The sequence below is a fragment of the Lipophrys pholis genome (genome assembly GCF_963383615.2).
Source record: "Lipophrys pholis genome assembly, chromosome: 19".
Classification (NCBI taxonomy): Eukaryota; Metazoa; Chordata; class Actinopteri; order Blenniiformes; family Blenniidae; genus Lipophrys; species Lipophrys pholis.
Genome location: NC_137647.1, coordinates 11087861 through 11105676, shown reverse-complemented (window position 1 = coordinate 11105676; position 17816 = coordinate 11087861). Strand labels below are relative to the sequence as shown.

The 17816-nt window shown below is 40.9% G+C and overlaps 1 protein-coding gene across 1 annotated transcript in view; it reads right to left on the bottom strand.

Annotated features, from left to right (window-relative positions):
• Positions 1-225: 225 nt before the first annotated feature.
• Positions 226-17816, bottom strand: part of LOC308124510 (protein shisa-8-like) — a 93258-nt gene continuing 75667 nt past the window's right edge. Inside the window, exons 4-5 of the mRNA XM_080487539.1 lie at positions 11138-11254; positions 226-756 (exon numbers count right to left, since the gene is read on the bottom strand). Of these exons, the coding sequence (XP_080343665.1) occupies positions 260-756; positions 11138-11254 (614 nt within the window). The 3' untranslated portion in view covers positions 226-259. The remainder of the gene's footprint in view (positions 757-11137; positions 11255-17816) is intronic.

The following is a 17816-nucleotide window of genomic DNA, read 5'->3' as shown; positions in this document are numbered from 1 at the left end:
ACAGCGTATCTGCTGCTGTTTATGATGCGGTGCTCTTAAAAAAAAATGTGAGTCTCACTCGCATCATTATTATTTTTATCAATGGTAACAATGATGAGTAAAATGCAGACTTAAAAAATTCCAGATACGATATTTGCTTGACCCCTCGTGCCATATAGCTGTTGATATAAAAGATATCAGAACATTTCCCTTCAACCTGGCTTGTTTTTTTTTCTTCTTCTTTTTCCTCTCCCGTCTTTGAAACCATTCATCTCTGTATTCACACTGTGACCTCTGTTTTGCTGTTGGTGGCCAGTCCCTTGTGCTTGGGGTGCATGTGCGGCGAATGGCCGTAGCCCAGCGGCTGAGAGAAAAGCTCGGGCAGCGTCTCGATGCTGAACTGCCTCTTGTTGGAGTACGCTTGGCGCCGGCTGTTCTGTTGATGCAGTGGCTGGTGCTGCTGCTGCTGGATTGGGTGGTGCTGCTGGCCCCCGAGGCCCATGTGGGTGGCAGTCGGGTGCTGGATGTGGCTCTTGCTGGGGTCCCATGCTTTGAAGGCTGAGCTGGAGGTGAGCGGGTGGGTGTTGGTCTTGGAGATCTTAGGCTTGGGGATCTGGGAAGCATTGATGGTGATGGCCAGTGGCGCGTGGATGTCAGGCGGTGGGAGGAAGGGTTTGTCTTTAGGATGGAAGTTGATTGGCTGGAACGTGGGAGGAGACTGGCGGTGGGTGTAATCTATCATTGGGTAGCTCTTGTAGTAATCTCTTGCAGTCGTATCTATATGATGAGAAAGAAGAGTGAGACAGAGACACGTTTATGAATTACTTAATAATATGGACAATGAAGCAACAGGATCTACATATGATCAGGATTGTTAATGAATCAGTCTGGGCTAGATGGAGGAGGCAGTCAAAAGAGTCTCTTTCTTTGTTGAATTCTGCTGCTTTTAGTTCAAGTAAAATGTGAAGGAAACTGAGGACAAGCTAAAATAACATTTGTTGTTTGAGATGAAGGAAGTGCCATCCTGTTGCACAACTGCATAAACAGAAGTACTTCTGCATTTCCAGTGTTGAGGGATTTTCTCCTGCGGTTTCTCTCCAGGTTCTCTCCATTAATTTTTGATTAATATAAGTACACAGGTTTTTTTTTTAAATTCAGAATCGTCTGTGTTTTTGCTTTTTCTCTTCAACTGCACGACAATGTGCAGGAGAGATATTCCGTTAGCACTTTGTGTGAAACCACATTTGTGTGTTTATTTAAAAATAAATAAATCCGACAATAAGTAGTACTTCAGGAATAAGCCTTGTCACCATTTTAAAGACAATTATGTAGAGATCAGCTGAAGTTGTGCCATAAGGTTTTAATTTAGTCCATTGTTGTCTTAGTGGATACCACAGCGAATCCCAGTAGGCACCCAATAAATAAAAATATCTTTGTGGAAATGATATTGTATCTCTGTGGAGTACTACAACATCAAAGAAAAGTACTCAAACACATTACAAAGGAAAAAAACCTGTCAACAAGGGTTTGATATTTATTGGTGTTTGAACTGTCAGCCACCAAATGTCACGAACACAAAGAGAAGAAAAAAGAAGCAAACAACAAAATGTGAGAAAAAGCAGCCCAAGCTGGTGTCGAACAAAACGGGTGATTTGTAAAGGAATAAAAATAGAATGGGTCCAGCGTGTCGAGTCAGATTAGTGCAAGCACCCTGAGTGGAACTCGACTCTGCTGTTTGGTCAACACCACGGCCCCCACCCCCCTCCTCCACCAGCACCACCACACTCTGCCCTAAAGACACTAACAACCTTGTTTACTTAGCCGCGTTTTATTGGTTCCTTTTTCCTGAAGAGATTTAGGGATAAATGTTTGTGGAGGACATTTCTTTTTTTTTAAAGCTTTTTTATTCAGTCTTAGTGTTGCTTCACATTGCTTCTGTTGATACTATAAGAACATGGAGTGTTGTTTTTTGTGTCTGTTCTTAATTTTTCTGACAGCTACAGAATGATTGTATATTATCAATAGTCTCATCTTCACTTGTAGGATTAATTGAGTATAATTCAAGTGAATCAAGCTCAACGAATGTGGATGTTTGTGGTGATACTCATACTGGGTGTAGCTAAAATGTTTATGTGGTAATGTCTCTTAAACATGGATGCTGTGACTTTTTTTTTTTCTTTTTTTTTTTTTTTACATTTGTTGAACAAAACACCTGGAGGTCTCACATTCATGCTTCTTATAGATGTATATTGTTTAACTCCAGGGCACTTCGCCAGTTGATGTAAGAGACAGAGTAAGATGAGTCATTCACACCCATTTGAATAGTTCGCCATGTTGGCCCAAGGATGCAAACATGCTCTTTCTTTCCTCAGTGCGACATCAAATAACACTATTTTCACCCAAGTTGCTCAGTCTTCAGTTGGTATGTCATGCAGGCCTCAGAAAAACAATAAGAGAGCATGACACAGTTTCTATAGAAAGCGATGAAGTGTATCAATGTTCATTTCAAGGGGTGGAATCAATAGCAGCTTTGCATTCATTTAACTTTGGGAGGATGCTGAGGATTAGGGTGTAGCGTTTGTGTATGCTTATACACATTTGTGATTTGTATGCGTTTGTGCGTTTGTATATGTATATGCATGTTTGTGTGCAGCTGTGTGCACGTGCCAGGCAGGCACCCTGGAACAGGGTGCTCATTTACATCCATTCTTCATGCGCTGAATGGGAGCAAGCTGATAAAGAAAGTGTATCAAATAGTTTTGGCTCTGGAAATGAGCTGGACTGCTTTGGACCTGGTTGTACTGCCGGGTTCCTATCATGTGTATTGCCGAAGCCACGAAACTTATGTAATTCTCAGAAATATTCCTCTACCGAACTAGTTTGATGTTTGTGTTTTCATTCTTATATGTGGTTGTCGTCACACGATCTCTGAGCTGAGTGACGTGCACGTCAGCCGAAACTACAACAGCAGAATTTGACAGTAAAATGGATTCAGATCTCTGGACGGAGTGGAGAAATCTGGGACGGCACAGAAACAATAAATTAAACACGGCCTTGCTTCTCACAACAACTTCTGTTGCTGTCCATTTGAGTGTTTCCACACATGTAGCCAGCAGGCGCACCTGACAGCCGGGTCCTCGGTGACAGTATTACTCACCGTCCTCTCCATTTCACAGACTCTCCATCTGCTCATTTTCTCCCTCTCGTTTTTCCATTTGCTTATTTCGTTTAATTTATACTCTTCAGCAACATCAGCTTTTGCTCTCTATCGAGCGGCAGCCCGAAGCGAGGCCCGTGGGCCTAATCTGGGCCACAGCATTATAACTGCATAAGCTGGAGCCGCGGAAGGAGTTTGACAACATACTGTTGTTTTTTTTTTTTATTATCTATTTTTAAAGCTATTTCGTCGTGTCAGAGCTGTTAGCCCGAGAGAGCCTGCTCTGTAAAGTGGTCATTACCATGCTTTCATTATTTTACTAGTGGACATAAAACACAAAAATTCATGACATAAAAAATATTAATCCTAACTGAAGCTGCTGTTTATGCTTACTAATCCATGTTTATCCACGAGAGGGTATCTGAACGGCTCTTCAATCTGAAAAGCATCATAATCAATCTCCAAGCCTCTTTCCAAACATAATAACCGCAATCAATACACATGATGACGTACGTCCTTAAACTTGCAAATATTGATTCGGTGCAGACATTTTTTTTTCCTGTGTCAGTACCAAACCGGCATGCCTCATGATGAATACATATTTTATCACCAAACTCGTCCATTTATCTCTCTACTATATCCTCTTTGTGATGAGCAGTTTCATGGGTGCTCATTTTGGGTGAACCTCCTCCGATGAAGCCAAAAGCAACAAATAAAACCGTCGCATCCTGGACCTTGTTGGTCAGACCATCACAGAGCCACAGAGAGAGACAGGCAATCATTCAGACACACATTTTTACCTAGGGCCGTTAAATTAGTTTTCATGTCTTCGGACCGCAGGATAAAACTCTACATCACAGGTGTCAGCCATTTCAGTTCTGATGCTAAAATGTAAATGACTGTTAAATACAGACAAATCTAAGTTATCCTGTCATTTTGACGTGCAAAAAAATCCAAGTACTATAAACATATTTTATAAACATCCTCCGTCTGGCATTACGTCTCAGCGCGCACAAACTGTAAAATTCCAAGTGTAAATTTCTCTACAATCTACAAGGTTTCCAGCCTCATAAAAATGAAAAAAAAAAAAAAAATGATACGGCTTCTCTCAGTTCTTTTCCTCGTTAGTCTCCACAGGTTTTCCACTGATCAGTGACTGTAAAGGAATTCTATCCTGAACTGCAAACCATGAAGAAAAACTTTGAACCAGACAAGTTGATTTATCTTCAAAGCCTCGTTTTGAGATTGCACCACTTCATTTCGCTTAAAAAAAAAAAAAAAATCTTGAAACAAAAACCAAACCGTCTGTCCTCAGGTGTCCTCGAGCATGTACTTAAAATTTTAGCAATCACATGGTGAAGCAGCCTTAAGTTTAATTTCATGTTGAGCCTCTTTTTTTTTTAGCATCCCACAGTGCGCAAGTGCTTATTTCTGCAGTTGTTCCCCTAAAAATAATAAAATAAAACAAAACAAAGTGATTAATTACATTCTTTAGGTCTACAAATTTGAAGGGAAAGGCTTTCCTACCTGTTTCTGTTTTCTAGAAAGAAAAAAAAAAAGTGGAACAATGGCTTTTCAAATAGCACAACTATGAAGAACCTGAACATAGTATAGTTTACCCGATTAAGTATGGACAGTTTAAAAAAAAAAAAAGAGCCAAGTTTGGTCCTAATATGAACATTATCATCCCCAATAACGATATTATTATTATATCAACTGAAACCAAGTGACGATACCAAAATTGATCGCATCATACAATCTGCCAGTAAAAGTAAAACCAATGCCTGTTTTGTTTCTCAGACATTTTCATACAACAAGAAACATCTATCAAGGCTTGTTATCAATATAGGCCTTGTGAATAAATAGTTTTTTGTAACAACATGTTGGGTGGTGCAACGCTGCTCACTCGTGTGTGTGTGACGCTGCTGATCGCGGGGAAGGACTAACCCATTACGGACGATTCCTTTAACTGGAAAGACGCATCAGAGACCGTTCTGTAAGATGTTCCCCGTTAACGCAAAATCTTCAGGGGAATTTAGGCGGCAGGTACATTTGCTTGGCGTTTTTAGCGGACTAACGTGTTATCCAACTCCGGATCGACTTTATAAAACTCAAAGAACTCTCCCACGGGCGTGTTCACTCTTTTGAACCTGTAATTCATTTGGATGTGTTCGCCATTGGCTTCCTCCAGTGATCGGTCAGTCGGGCAACAGGTCAACATGGTAGCGAATTCTAAGAGTTTCTCTGATGAGTCACAAGGCAAGTTACATCAACTTGTCTGAAGTGCCTACAGAGACATCCTGGACAGGTAATTACAGCTCGAACATGAGCTTTTTACCTCGTGTCAGAACAAATTATTGAAACTTGACTAAGCAATGACAGTCCTGATGGAGACGAGCAGTAATAATAGTGTTGAAAAAAAATAGGCTTGGCTCCACGTACTACTAGAGGGAACTTATATACCATACCACACTTTGCTGATCATTGCACTAGACTAATTCATCTATCTTAAAATAAATAGATTTTTTGAAATAATCATAACAAGAAGAAGCAAGAATCTGATATAAACCCAGCAGATGGAAGTAGGCAGCTCTTTATAAGGTGAGCTAAGTGTTATTTAGACTTGCAAAGACATCACAAGTACTTTTGAGTTAAAAAAAAAAAAAAAAAAAGAGCTTGCTCAGCTTACTTAGACAGCGGCACAGCAAGACCGATCTCGCCACAGCTGTCTTCATCCTCGGCAGGAGTGACAAGCTCACAGCAGCTTTATTAATTTCAAAATAATAACAGCGAGTTACGGCTTAAAATTATACAGTCATTCGTGATGTGTTATCCTAACACTGCTAACTTTGACCATGTTTGTATTTTTTTTTCTGACTGCCTCTGCAATGCTTTAATAAGATTAATCAGTACTGTTCGGGCCAGAGTCCTGCTGTCACACCTGGCACAAGACCCCTGTCACCTCTACTGCACCTTCACCCCCCCCCCCCCCCCCCCCCCCCTGCTTCTTTCTGTATATTTCACCTTGTCTGTAAGGAGGACTTCAGGCACACTTATGCATTGCAGTGCTGTTAAGTATTATTCCATTATTAAAGACTTTGGCGCAGCTCGGTCCAGCGGCCTGCTGCTTCACCTGGCTCTCGCTCAACTCCTGCCCCATCCAAAGTGTTGTGTGTCCTACCCATGACTTTGTGCACGCAGGAAGGATCCCCGTACCCAGTGGCTTGTTTACTGCTCAGCGAGAGAACTGATAAGCATGTGCGAAAAGAGAGTTGGTTTGAGTGTCAAATGGTTTTCTTCAAGGGAAACAACATAGGTGTAAAAAAAAAAAAAAAAAAAAATGGAGCAATGAATTAGGCTTAATAATTTTCCGGTTGAGAGTGGAATATAATTACTGATACCTCTGCCATGTTTAAGCTTAGCATAAAACGTGAAACCGGGGGGCAAACTGTTTGCCTGGCTATAGAAGAAACACAATCCACCAACCAACTGCTCCAAAGCTGAGCTAAGCTGTATTTACTGAAAGATGTGAGAATCTCTCGAGACAGTGGGGAAACAAGACAAACACATTTCCCAAACTGTCTCCTCCCATTCAATTTTCCATCAAATCTACGGTGTGGAGAGAAACGAAATAGAGAGGGGAGCTCAACAAAATTGTTTCTAAATGTTCTTACACGATGTATGTAATAATGAAAATATGGCGCACTACGTCGGTCTTTCACAGCAAATTATCCTTCCCCGGATTCATCCGTCGGATGAGCACCGTGCAACAATGATGGAGGTCATAGGTTGGTGTCTTTGCTGTGTGGCGCTTCATTAGGAGCATGTGGGACATGTTGGAGGGCGATCAGCGTCACTGACGGCAGCAAGCATGACGCACCACAACTGTACTGTGTGCGAGACAAAAAGAGAGCAGATCCCAAACAGACGGGCACAAAGAGTCGTCATCAAACAGAGGCTGAGCTCAATACCTAGACTGCGAGAGAGGGAAAGGAAAAAAAGAGAAAGAGGAGCATATTGCACCTCAATGTGTGAGGGATTTGTTACTTTGAAGTATTTTTCAGTGAAATGTGGCTGGGGCTCATTGTTGAGTGGTTGGGGGTTTGCTGCGGCGGCGGCTGCTGCTGCTGCAAACGGCCTTTGTTTCTCAGTCGCTGAGCAGAATAATGAGATGAGCTCGTCTCTTCACTCCTCGACTCACTCACTTTCAGCACACACCACAAATTGCTGCCCTTTGTTTTCCCCCTGCCTACTGTCTTAACTGCATTCCTATTCTAGTCTTTCTCATCGATCCCTCTTTCATACCGCTTTGTCCAACTTGGGCTCGCAGGCGGCTGGGGCCGATCCCAGCTGGCTACGGCGAAGACGGCGTGCATCTTGCACGAGTCCATCACAGGGAAAATACAGAGGGACCCTTTTTCAAACCTACAGACAATTTAGAGTTGCCAATTAGCCTTGAATGCATGCTTTTAGTAGGAGAAAAACAAAGTACATGCAGAGGGGTCCACACAAGGGCGAGCTATTTCACCATGATACAGCCGCTATTCTATTCTTATTTGTATAAAAACGTCCTCAATTGAGATGATTTGTCGTGTCCATTTCAAAATTGTATACGGTATTTTCTTAATACCGTATACAATTTACATTTATTCTTAGCCAACATGAAAAACGATGACATCACACTCCTGCATCCCTGCAACACTACATGAGATATCACTCTGCTTGTTAATCACCTTTATTTTTTCAGTATTCAGACGTTTGAAAGGGAAAAATCCTGTTTTAAATTCAAATCTGCATATTCGCATTAGATTTAAGCTAATGCCTTTTTTTTTTTTTAAAGCATTATTCCTGTCGCTTTCACAATAGTAGCTGGTCAACAGATCAGAACTCTGTCCTTCAAATCTTAGATGTCTGAGGCTCTGTAGTTCCTGTGTCTGATACTCTTTAGCTTTGCATATTGTGTCATTGAACAGTGCATGTACATGTGTCAAGCTGTCGTTCCTCATCTTTGTCACCATGTCCTTATCTGTCTGCAATGATCAGCTGTGTGTGTGTGTGTGTGTGTGTGTGTGTGTGTGTGTGTGTGTGTGTGTGTGTGTGTGTGTGTGTGTGTGTGTGTGTGTGTGTGTGTGTGTGTGTGTGTGTGTGTGTGTGTGTGTGTGTTCAGATTTTGCATACACATGTTTACGCTGCTGACCCTTAAGTGTGCCTCTGCATCGCAAAGGAGTACACGCTGTGTGTATTTGTGTGTCGACACCGTGTTCATTTGAGTATTTTTAGAGGGCAGGCCCGAGGCTTGAACTAGCAGCTTCACCCCGGTGCTCGCCGCATGACTGTCACTCACCAACCACTCACTCATTGTGCCCGTGTTCGTGTGGGTGCGCACTTTATAGATTTGTCTTTCTATTGTGAACATTTGAGATAACATTCGCGGGCACGTTATGTCATCACCAGCACTGGTTTGATGCCAGGATCCTTCTTTTTTCCTCCCACATCAGAGTTAAAATGTCTGTTTAATAAGAGGCCGGCTGTCAATAACTGTCAGCATAATGGCAGTGGAAGTCACCCATAATGAACAGCGCGCAGTTTGTTGTGTAATGTTTGTAAGGCTGCAACATTGGTAATGTTCACTCCAGCACAAATCCAGCTTTTGAGAGCTCGTGTTGCACTTTTGTCACTCTCGGCTGCCCGTTCTCACAGAAAATAATGTGATATGGTGTTTAAAGTATATTTATAAAAAAAAAGAAAAATCACTTGTGGTCGATGTCATAATATCAGGAGGAACTGAAAATGCTGGCCTAGAAGAGAGCTCTTTATGTCCCAGCCAATGATTAACACAACTTCTTTATAGCTTACCTGCCTACTGCTATATCATACTTGTCTCATAATATATGTAACAAAGCTCAAACTCCGTTTTAAACCAGAATATGATTTGAGATGTTTAGTTTTGATGCACAAACACATTCAACACCCTCAATGGGGCACCATTTACTTTATCTTGAGATTTGGAATAAAGTGGAAAATAAGTTATTAACGGTTGTACCATTGTATGTATTTATTTTTAGTTTAATGTGCATCAGTGTCTTCAGGGTTTGGCTCAAATTGAATTTATATTTCAGTGTTGCAGTTACGCGTTACTTGTTTATTAATGATAGAACCAAAACAAACCTTGCGGTCTTTTCAACATTTTGTAATGGAATTGCCGCACAACTCCTGGGAGCTTTCAAAATAGTTTGTAGTATTTTACTAAGGAGAGTGAATACAATCTAATTGGCTTGGTGCTGCTTGACACCATGATGTCCAGATGAGAAGAGTTTGTGCCTCCTAACTCAATTTAACAGGACGTTTATTCCATTCATACTTAACTGTTCCACCACTGTGTTAAAACACTATATGCCTACAGCAGGATGTAGTTTGACACTGGTGGAACAAACCTATTTGGAAATGTGAGATTGTTGAGACGAGAGCGGCAGGCGGTTTTTCCTGTGAGTGGGCTAACTTAGTCATAATATTTACATCACGACTGCCATGATGAAATGCAATATGAAAATCTGGAGTCGGCCGTAGCACTCGGGCATGAATCTTGGATCGACATGTCTGGATGAGAGTCAACTAATTAAAAATGCATTATTTTAAATGGGGACTTGCTCTTGTTCAGCTGCTTTCCAACAAATGTGGCCTTACTTACTCATATCTGGTAAGTCAGATTAAGCACCTTCTTGTAACTACATTATTATTATTCACATAGTATCCACATGTGTATATATTGTTCTGGTGCTTTTTTCTTTTTTTTTTTTTAAATACTTTTATGGCCCTGCAACTGGATTGATGCATTGGCTCATGTCAGATCTTTTGAGAAACTATCAATTTAAGTAATTTATTAAAGGCGCATTAGTGGTTTTTCTGCAGAAAACTTTTATTTAAAGGTCTGTGGAGCCTAAGGTCTGAGCACAGTTACACTTCTCACAAGCAATAACATCATTTATGCCCATTATGTAATAACCAGTGACTGCATTACATTTTTACATGATTGAAGAAGCATTAATAAAAACCTTTCAAAATGTAAGAACTGCAACCAATAATGTAGTAATGTATAAATAGCCTGCTTTCCTTGGAATTTTTTTTTTCACGGGTTTTGTAAAATTTGTTTATTTAAAATTGGTATAGTGGATCGTATAATTTACCTATTCATTTATTGATGATACATACTCTCCAACTCTCTCTCTCAATCATGGTTGTAAAAGATCTTTAACAATTTTATTACTATATATTGTTGTGTTCTTAGCTTTATTAGATTCAGAATGGCCAAAATGATCACGGTATTGGTTGTTACATATGTTGTTTATGATCTAAGAGACCTTGACATAGTAGCTTGGATTGAAAGAAAGAGGAAAAAAACCCCACTTAAAATGTAATTAATTTGAGCTGACTTTCACTCAAAACCTTCTTATGGAGTAGATCGTTTAAAACACTGGTAAGGAACAATTCAAATCAGTCGGTGCAGCTGCACCAGGTATTTCTTCAACATGATTATACAGTAAGTAAAGGTTTCATCGGTTGTTCCTCTCCCTCTGTGCACCTTGGAGCTCTCCAAGGTGCTGGTTGACTGCCCCGATGAATATGCACTGGCCTCAAAAAATATCGGCTTAAGACATTAAAAACAAGCTGTTTCCATATTGCCAGTTGTTTACAGTTTGTTGTAGTGAAATAATGCTTTTCGTTGCACAAAGTTATGTGCTTATTATAGGCTTCCCTCTAGCTCAGGTGCAGTAGAGCATTTAATGATGACAAGTGTGTCATGGTCTGGCCTTAAACCAAATAGTGGCCTTACAAGACAAGAAAAAAGCCAAATCAACAAACCTCACGGTTCATGGAACTGCGAGACTCGCACGGCTCAAGCTTAGGTAAACCCCCAAGATAGTTATTTCACATTAGCAAGTGTGCATCCATGTAGTCAGCGTCGGTGTGTTTTCTTAAGTGTTCCTTTGCAATCCTACTCACCCACAGCCTTGAGCGAAGTGTACTTGTTGAAACCAATTCCCAGGTTGTTATGAGGGTGAGACAAGGCCATGGCCGGACCCAGGGGAGATAAAGCTGCATTGTTCAAATGATTATGATCTAAGGGTGAGAGAAGGAGGCAAAAAACACACAGAAAAACAAAATATTAAACGGTGAATCTGAAAAGTCAGGAAGAGAAATAGTTATTTGCATAATCATGACTGCGATGTGGCCACACAACACTCAAATTTGCACACCTCTGACATATTAATACAAGTGAGTCTTATGTCAAGATTGGATATGTGATTAGCTGCAACTATTTGCACAGTGGTATTGGCCCTCATTCAGTAATTATTCTGCTTACAATAACAAATATTTTCATAAACCTTGTGCATGTAGAACAGCGAAAAACACTGATCAACACTGGCTGCAGATTGAGTACACACACACACACACACACACACACACACACACACACACACACACACACACACACACACACACACACACACACACACACACACACACACACACACACACACACATGCACACCTTTGAAACACGATGACAGATTTGTTTACCGCTACGGAAAAAACAAAAAAAACAACTGATATAGAGATAAGCACATCATTTGTCACACTTTCATTCATGCTTCAGAATCACTGGCTTAGTCACAGCAGTCTGGCTGCCAACTGACGGGTAATTCCCAATCACAGCATGCCGGTGTACAACAAACCAATAAAATAAGCCCCTCAGCTAATACACTCGTCCCACCCCCACAACTCCCACTTGACGCAATTTATTTTTGGTATTTATTTTTTTTTCTGTTGAGGGATTTTGTTTCTTTTGAGACTGTTTATGAACTAGGAATATGGATTTGTGAGGAGCATCATCACTCTGGCTGAAGGACATCCTGTTCACTGCAATGTCAATAGTTTGTGATTGAGGGCTGCATTCGTATGCACTCGTATGTCGTTGGCAGCACCCCACACCGATCAGACATAACGTGAAGACGGTGTCGGCGCCGTTTGTTGCTCCTTAGGCAACAAACTCTGATGCACTTTGTGATCTGACACTCTATCAGAAGCAGCATTAACTGCAGTCTGTCAGATCGGAGGATTCATTGCTTATCAAATTATCCTTGGCCACCCAAGATCCTGTCGCCGGTTCTCGTCTCCAGTGAGAATCACGACGGAATCTTTGAAAATATTCACACAAACCTCCTCTTTAACCTTAAGGCTCTTTAAGCCCTCCCAAGAAACAAAGTCATGGAAGGGATTACTTCGCTCGTCTCCAAAGCGTCGTCTCTGCAGAAGTTTAAAACTTAGCTAAAACGGTCTCCCACGGGGGATAGAGTGCGGTAAACAAACACCCGCGTCCGCCAAACTCACGATAACCGAGACGCATCAGTGAGAATCAAGCAAAGTGGGGGAAGCACAAGGCGGAGCGAGTTGGCGAGGCAGGGAGAAAACCAGAGAGCGAGGAAAGTGACACCAGGGCTGACTGATTAAATTAGAAATAGATATTCACTTCTCCATGCAATTGATATGCAGTAATGACACACTGTGTGCAGCATGGGGTGCAGGAAGGGCTAACTCTGGGTTGCAATTTTATTTATTTATTTTTTTTTTTTACAAGTGCAGAGCTTTGTGTCTGTGTGTTTTGAGTTAGAACATTGTGCAATCCAGTCATACCTACCTGCTCTAATCACTCATTCATCGACCAACAATCCAGAGTAGAAATCTAAAGCTGCTTGAACTTTATTCGTTCATCCAAACACATAAAAACAAGCAAATAAGACCTGACTTGAATATCCCGTAAACCTGAGCTCCAGGAATTTGGGAGATTTGAAGCTTTAGCTCTGAAAATTGCCCTACATTCAGATTCCATATTCGCGAGCGCTCTAGTGGTGCGCCAACGAAAGTGGAAATAATGAGATGAGCATGGAGGGAGGAATGGAGAGAAGCACAGAAAGACTGAGAGAGTTTAAGGCAGGGAAGGATGGTGGGTGGGTGGGGGTGGGGGGGTGTTGTCAGCTAATTGATGGAGAGATCCCTGGCTGGTCTCCAGTTAGACCACGGGGTTATCGGCTGAGCGAAGGGAGGGAGGGAGAGCGAGAGAGTTTGTTTTGCCATTATAGCAGAACATGCAGACATGTGCTCACCAGTCCTGTCCTTGTTCTGTTTAATGAGTTTTAAACAACCTGCTGAAATTGTCCTGTTGAGAAAATAAGGTATATTGAACTGTGAAGACGTGGAGGGAATGGCTTCGTTTCTATATTGTTGTTGTTGTTTTTTCTACCTCTAATTATTGTCTATTTCCTTTTTTAATCAAAGCGAATGTTGGTAATCAAGAGGTAATCATGTGAGCTGAGACAACAACAGTCAAGGATGGAAACAATGAATCCGGCAGAATAAAAAACATCATGATATCTCTGTCATTCTGATATTGACACTATTTTCAGTATTTCACCACCACTGCACTGAATTTGAAATAACACAATCAAATTGCACTTTAAGTAAGTCTTTCAGTTTAAGATTTTAATCTATTTAAATGTTTTTCAGGTGGGCATCTTTTTCTCAGTTTCTTCCACTTTTCATTTCAACTCGATTAAAGTTTTTTTTTTCTCCAAACAGAAAAAGCAACTTGTGCATCACATTAGATAATCCCTCTATTACCTTTTCAATCGGTAATTGGGAACTCTAATCAGGCTCAGTTTCAATAGCATGCACAACATTGCAGCTGGTATATTATGAGTTTTTTTCAGAAAGCCTGATGAGCAGAAAGGAAAAACTGAAAAAATTACATTTTGGTGTTTTCACTATACTTTGAAAGTATAAACTTGCTTTAAAGACAAGAGATTGAAGATCGTCTTTTTTAAACAAAATACACTTTTTGTCTTACAGACTCTGTGTATATATATTCCCAATTTAAGACATCATGTTGATTTAATAAACTGTCAGGCCACCAGCCTGTTCCTATGTCTTATTCAGGAGGCTTCCAGTCATATAGTCACTTTGGAACTACTCAAGCTGCCTTACAAAAGTGTGAGGAGGAGATTGAAAAGGAATAATTTCATCTCTGTATTCTGTATTCTTGAATAAATTCTCTCTGAATGTCCTACATTTCCCCCCCGCATGTGTGTTCATGAGCGTGTGCCTGTTTTTGATGTACCATAGTATGGAGGCCTCAGAGGAGAATCGCTCATAAGAATTCAAATTTATGTTTATTAAAGAGGAGCAGAGAAGAAAATGAGGGCTTACAGTACATGAATGCAGTGTGGAGAGAGACACACACACAGTGGGGGTGGGGGTGGGGTGGGGGGGGGGGGGGGGGGGGGGTTAATTGTGCACGTGTTTCAGTGCATATTATTTAAAAGTATTGTGCGTGCGTCCACCACTCCTGCGAGCGGCGGCGGCGGCATGTGAGGTTTATTTTGCATGAGCGTGCTTCCCCTGCCAGCATGCATTTGTTTTGGTTTGTGTTTGTGCTCTCGCAGGCGTACCTTGTTTGTGTTTGTGTGCACGCGTGTGTGTAACGAGTGTGTTAGTGAGTGTGCAGGCAGGCAGGCAGGCAGGCAGCAGAGCACCGCTGGGTGATGGCCTAATTCAGCAGGGCTCTACATCAAAGAGGCTGACTGCTGCAAGGGCTTCAGCCAGCCTTACTCTGACATGACTACTGTCACACACACAGTGAGAGGAGAAGAGAGGGATGGAGAGAGGAAGAAAGGAGGATGGATGCAAGGAGGTGGGAGTGGCAAAGGGGAAGAAAGAGGCCTGTGTTGTTTAATGCATAGAGCGCACCGCAAAATACAACTTGTTGTTTCACCTTTTGAAATTTATAAAGGGGGTTGCATTAATTCTCGCATCGAGTTCAAAGAAAATAAACAACTTCTTTATGAAATTCAAAAAATAAGAACTGGAATAACTTGGAATGACAAAATGAACATTAATAATTATAGAATATCTTGTGTTTTGACTTTAAATGAGTGTAACATTCAGTTAAGTCCAGACATTTCTGCAGGATTGATGTCATTTTCAGATCCAATTCTAGCTTTTTTGAAAAACTGTTTGAGTTTGTTTAGTTGATTTTCTCTTTGTGTAGATTAACTGAACCATCACCATTGTGTATCTGTGGTGACTGGTCACAGAGTGACCTTTTCAAACTGCAATTATTGGTTGTTCTTTTTATATTAACAGTTCAAATCTGTTCATCTTTTAAAGATTCTGCATCACATGTCAGACTTGCCTATTAGTTTGACATATTTCTGCAGTTATTCTCAGTGGATGGTTTGAATTGGATGAAGTGGAATAACAAATGGATTAAAATTATGTGAAAAAATTGTGAATTTATGAAATGTTCTCCAGATTAATACATTGTTAACCACATGCCCTCCTCAAAATAAAATCCCCCCAAAACAAAGCAAAACAATACAGTTTAAACATAAGTACAGATCTTCGCAAATCTGTAGGTGATGGAGAAACTGATGCTTTTGAGTCACTTCAATGTTCCTATTGTTGGTGTTCATGTTATGCACTGTTCAAGGGAGAACCCCAGTGGGCTGTGCTTCTGATGTTTCCACAATAGTACGGTGCCTCAGCAGCTTACAGTGGAAGAAAAGAGAAGCACATACATGGTAGTGAAACAATCGACCCTAAAATACATTTATATACCGATCAGAAAAGAAAGAAAACATAATTTCACAGTGATGCACCAGCTGTTGAGGGGAAAGTGGCCCGCATGTTGGGCATTGTGCAGATTAACCTATTGGAGCAGAAGCTACCAAATCATGTGTTCTTTCAGGGCATTTAGTCTGCTTTGTCTGAAAGGGCTGGAAAAACCGGGAGTTGAACTTATTTTTGATTCGCTGGTTTGATTTCAAAGGAAATGTTTCAACAGCTTCGTTGTTTTTGAGTGGTTGCAGCTGACCTTTCTCTTCCCAAGGGTAGAAAATCTAGATTTGTACCTAAAAAGCAGACTTACAAGCACATGGCTGTGCAAAAGTTTTAGGCGTGCCTGAAACAAAGTTGACATCAGGCGTTGCATCAAAGAAGAATCTGTTTGGCTCAAGATTTATTCTGCAGCAAAGTGCATGTTACGCCAACCCGACGGCCAATGTCATTAAGTACTATTGGAGACCACAAGGTCTTTATATTTGCTGACAACAATTAATGCGTTTCTGGGTTGTTGTGTTGGGCAAACTTTTTACAGATTTCTCTTTGGTTATTTCACTTTGCATTGGGTTAAGTTCTCGAAATGAATTATCATTACTTAGATAATCATCCACAATGACGTTGTAGTGTATACTGTAGTGTGCAGATATGAAAACAAATGAGCTCCTTCCTCTTCCAAATGTGAAGAATGTGCACCTTCTGCCAGAGCGTGTTGGCTAACTGCATGCTCTTTGCATGCTAAAGCTTTCAGTTTGGTGTGTGTGTGTGTGCATGTGTGACATATGGGCCTGCTTCATTAATATCCCTCCATTTCCTTGTGCGCTGAGAAAAAAAATAAATGCACGCGAACATTTGTTTGAGGTGTTGCGGAGTGTAACGTGATGTTGTCCTAAATCATGCAGGCAGCACATCCATGCGAGGATGAGCAGATGCTGCCGAGCTCGGTCTTCCTCCTTTCTCTCTTCTCACTCTTTGCATCTTTTTCATCTTTTCCCAGTCACTCTTACTTGATGAATTTCTTATATGTCCATTCCCATTTAATTATCGCCTCCCGGTCTCTTCATTCTCCTTCCTTTGTCGCTCTTGTCTCACACCTTTCTCGCTGTAGGTTGTGCAGCTTTCTATCTGTTGCCATACAATCGAAGGAGCGAAACAAAACAGAAAAGTCTGTACCTTTTCAGCTCTCAATCAGATAAAAATAAAAAAGCCTGTACATAGGCTTCACTCTTTGTCACAATGGGAATACTGGCATATCTCTCACTGCCATATTTCTCATTTGTAGAATATAATTTTAGACGAATATTGTCTGAGTTACTACATTAAATGTGCAGTGAATCTTCAAATCTCTCTATGAAATCTTGACTGTCTTCAGTGCTAAAATGTAAATCTTCAGAAACAGTAGCGACTCATATTTACATGCTTTCTGGATGGAGCCATTTCAGTGAAATGATTTCAAAGCTGATGTTTATCACTCACCCTTCCTTTTCCATTTGTGCCCCACTGTACTCTCAATATGAATACAAAGTTATCCTGGAATGACACCATCATTTGTGCGATAAGCTTGCACACTCAATGCATTGAACTTTGCCGAGTAATGCATTGCATAACACTCTGGTCCATTATATACATACACATACACATACACATACACATAGACATACACAGTGGATGGGTAATGTGACACTAAATGGAAATGGCCAGTGCTTCCTTGCCACTATAACACCACCAAATCCCACTACCACTGCTCCTTTAGTACTACAGGACATGTACGAAAATACTTAGATTAAAATTTATATTAAACAGAGGTAGCAAAATGAATGAACGTGTATCTAAGAGGTTTCAAAAACAAGATGTACAGCAGCCTTTAGTAATGACTCTAATCCTCGACACAACCGCAATATGGATCAGTAGGATGGCAGTGTTGTTATTCGGACGAGCAGGGAACTTTGACGGAGCTGTGAGGAGAAGCAATCCGTATACAACAAAGTGAAAATGCTGAAAGAGTAAAT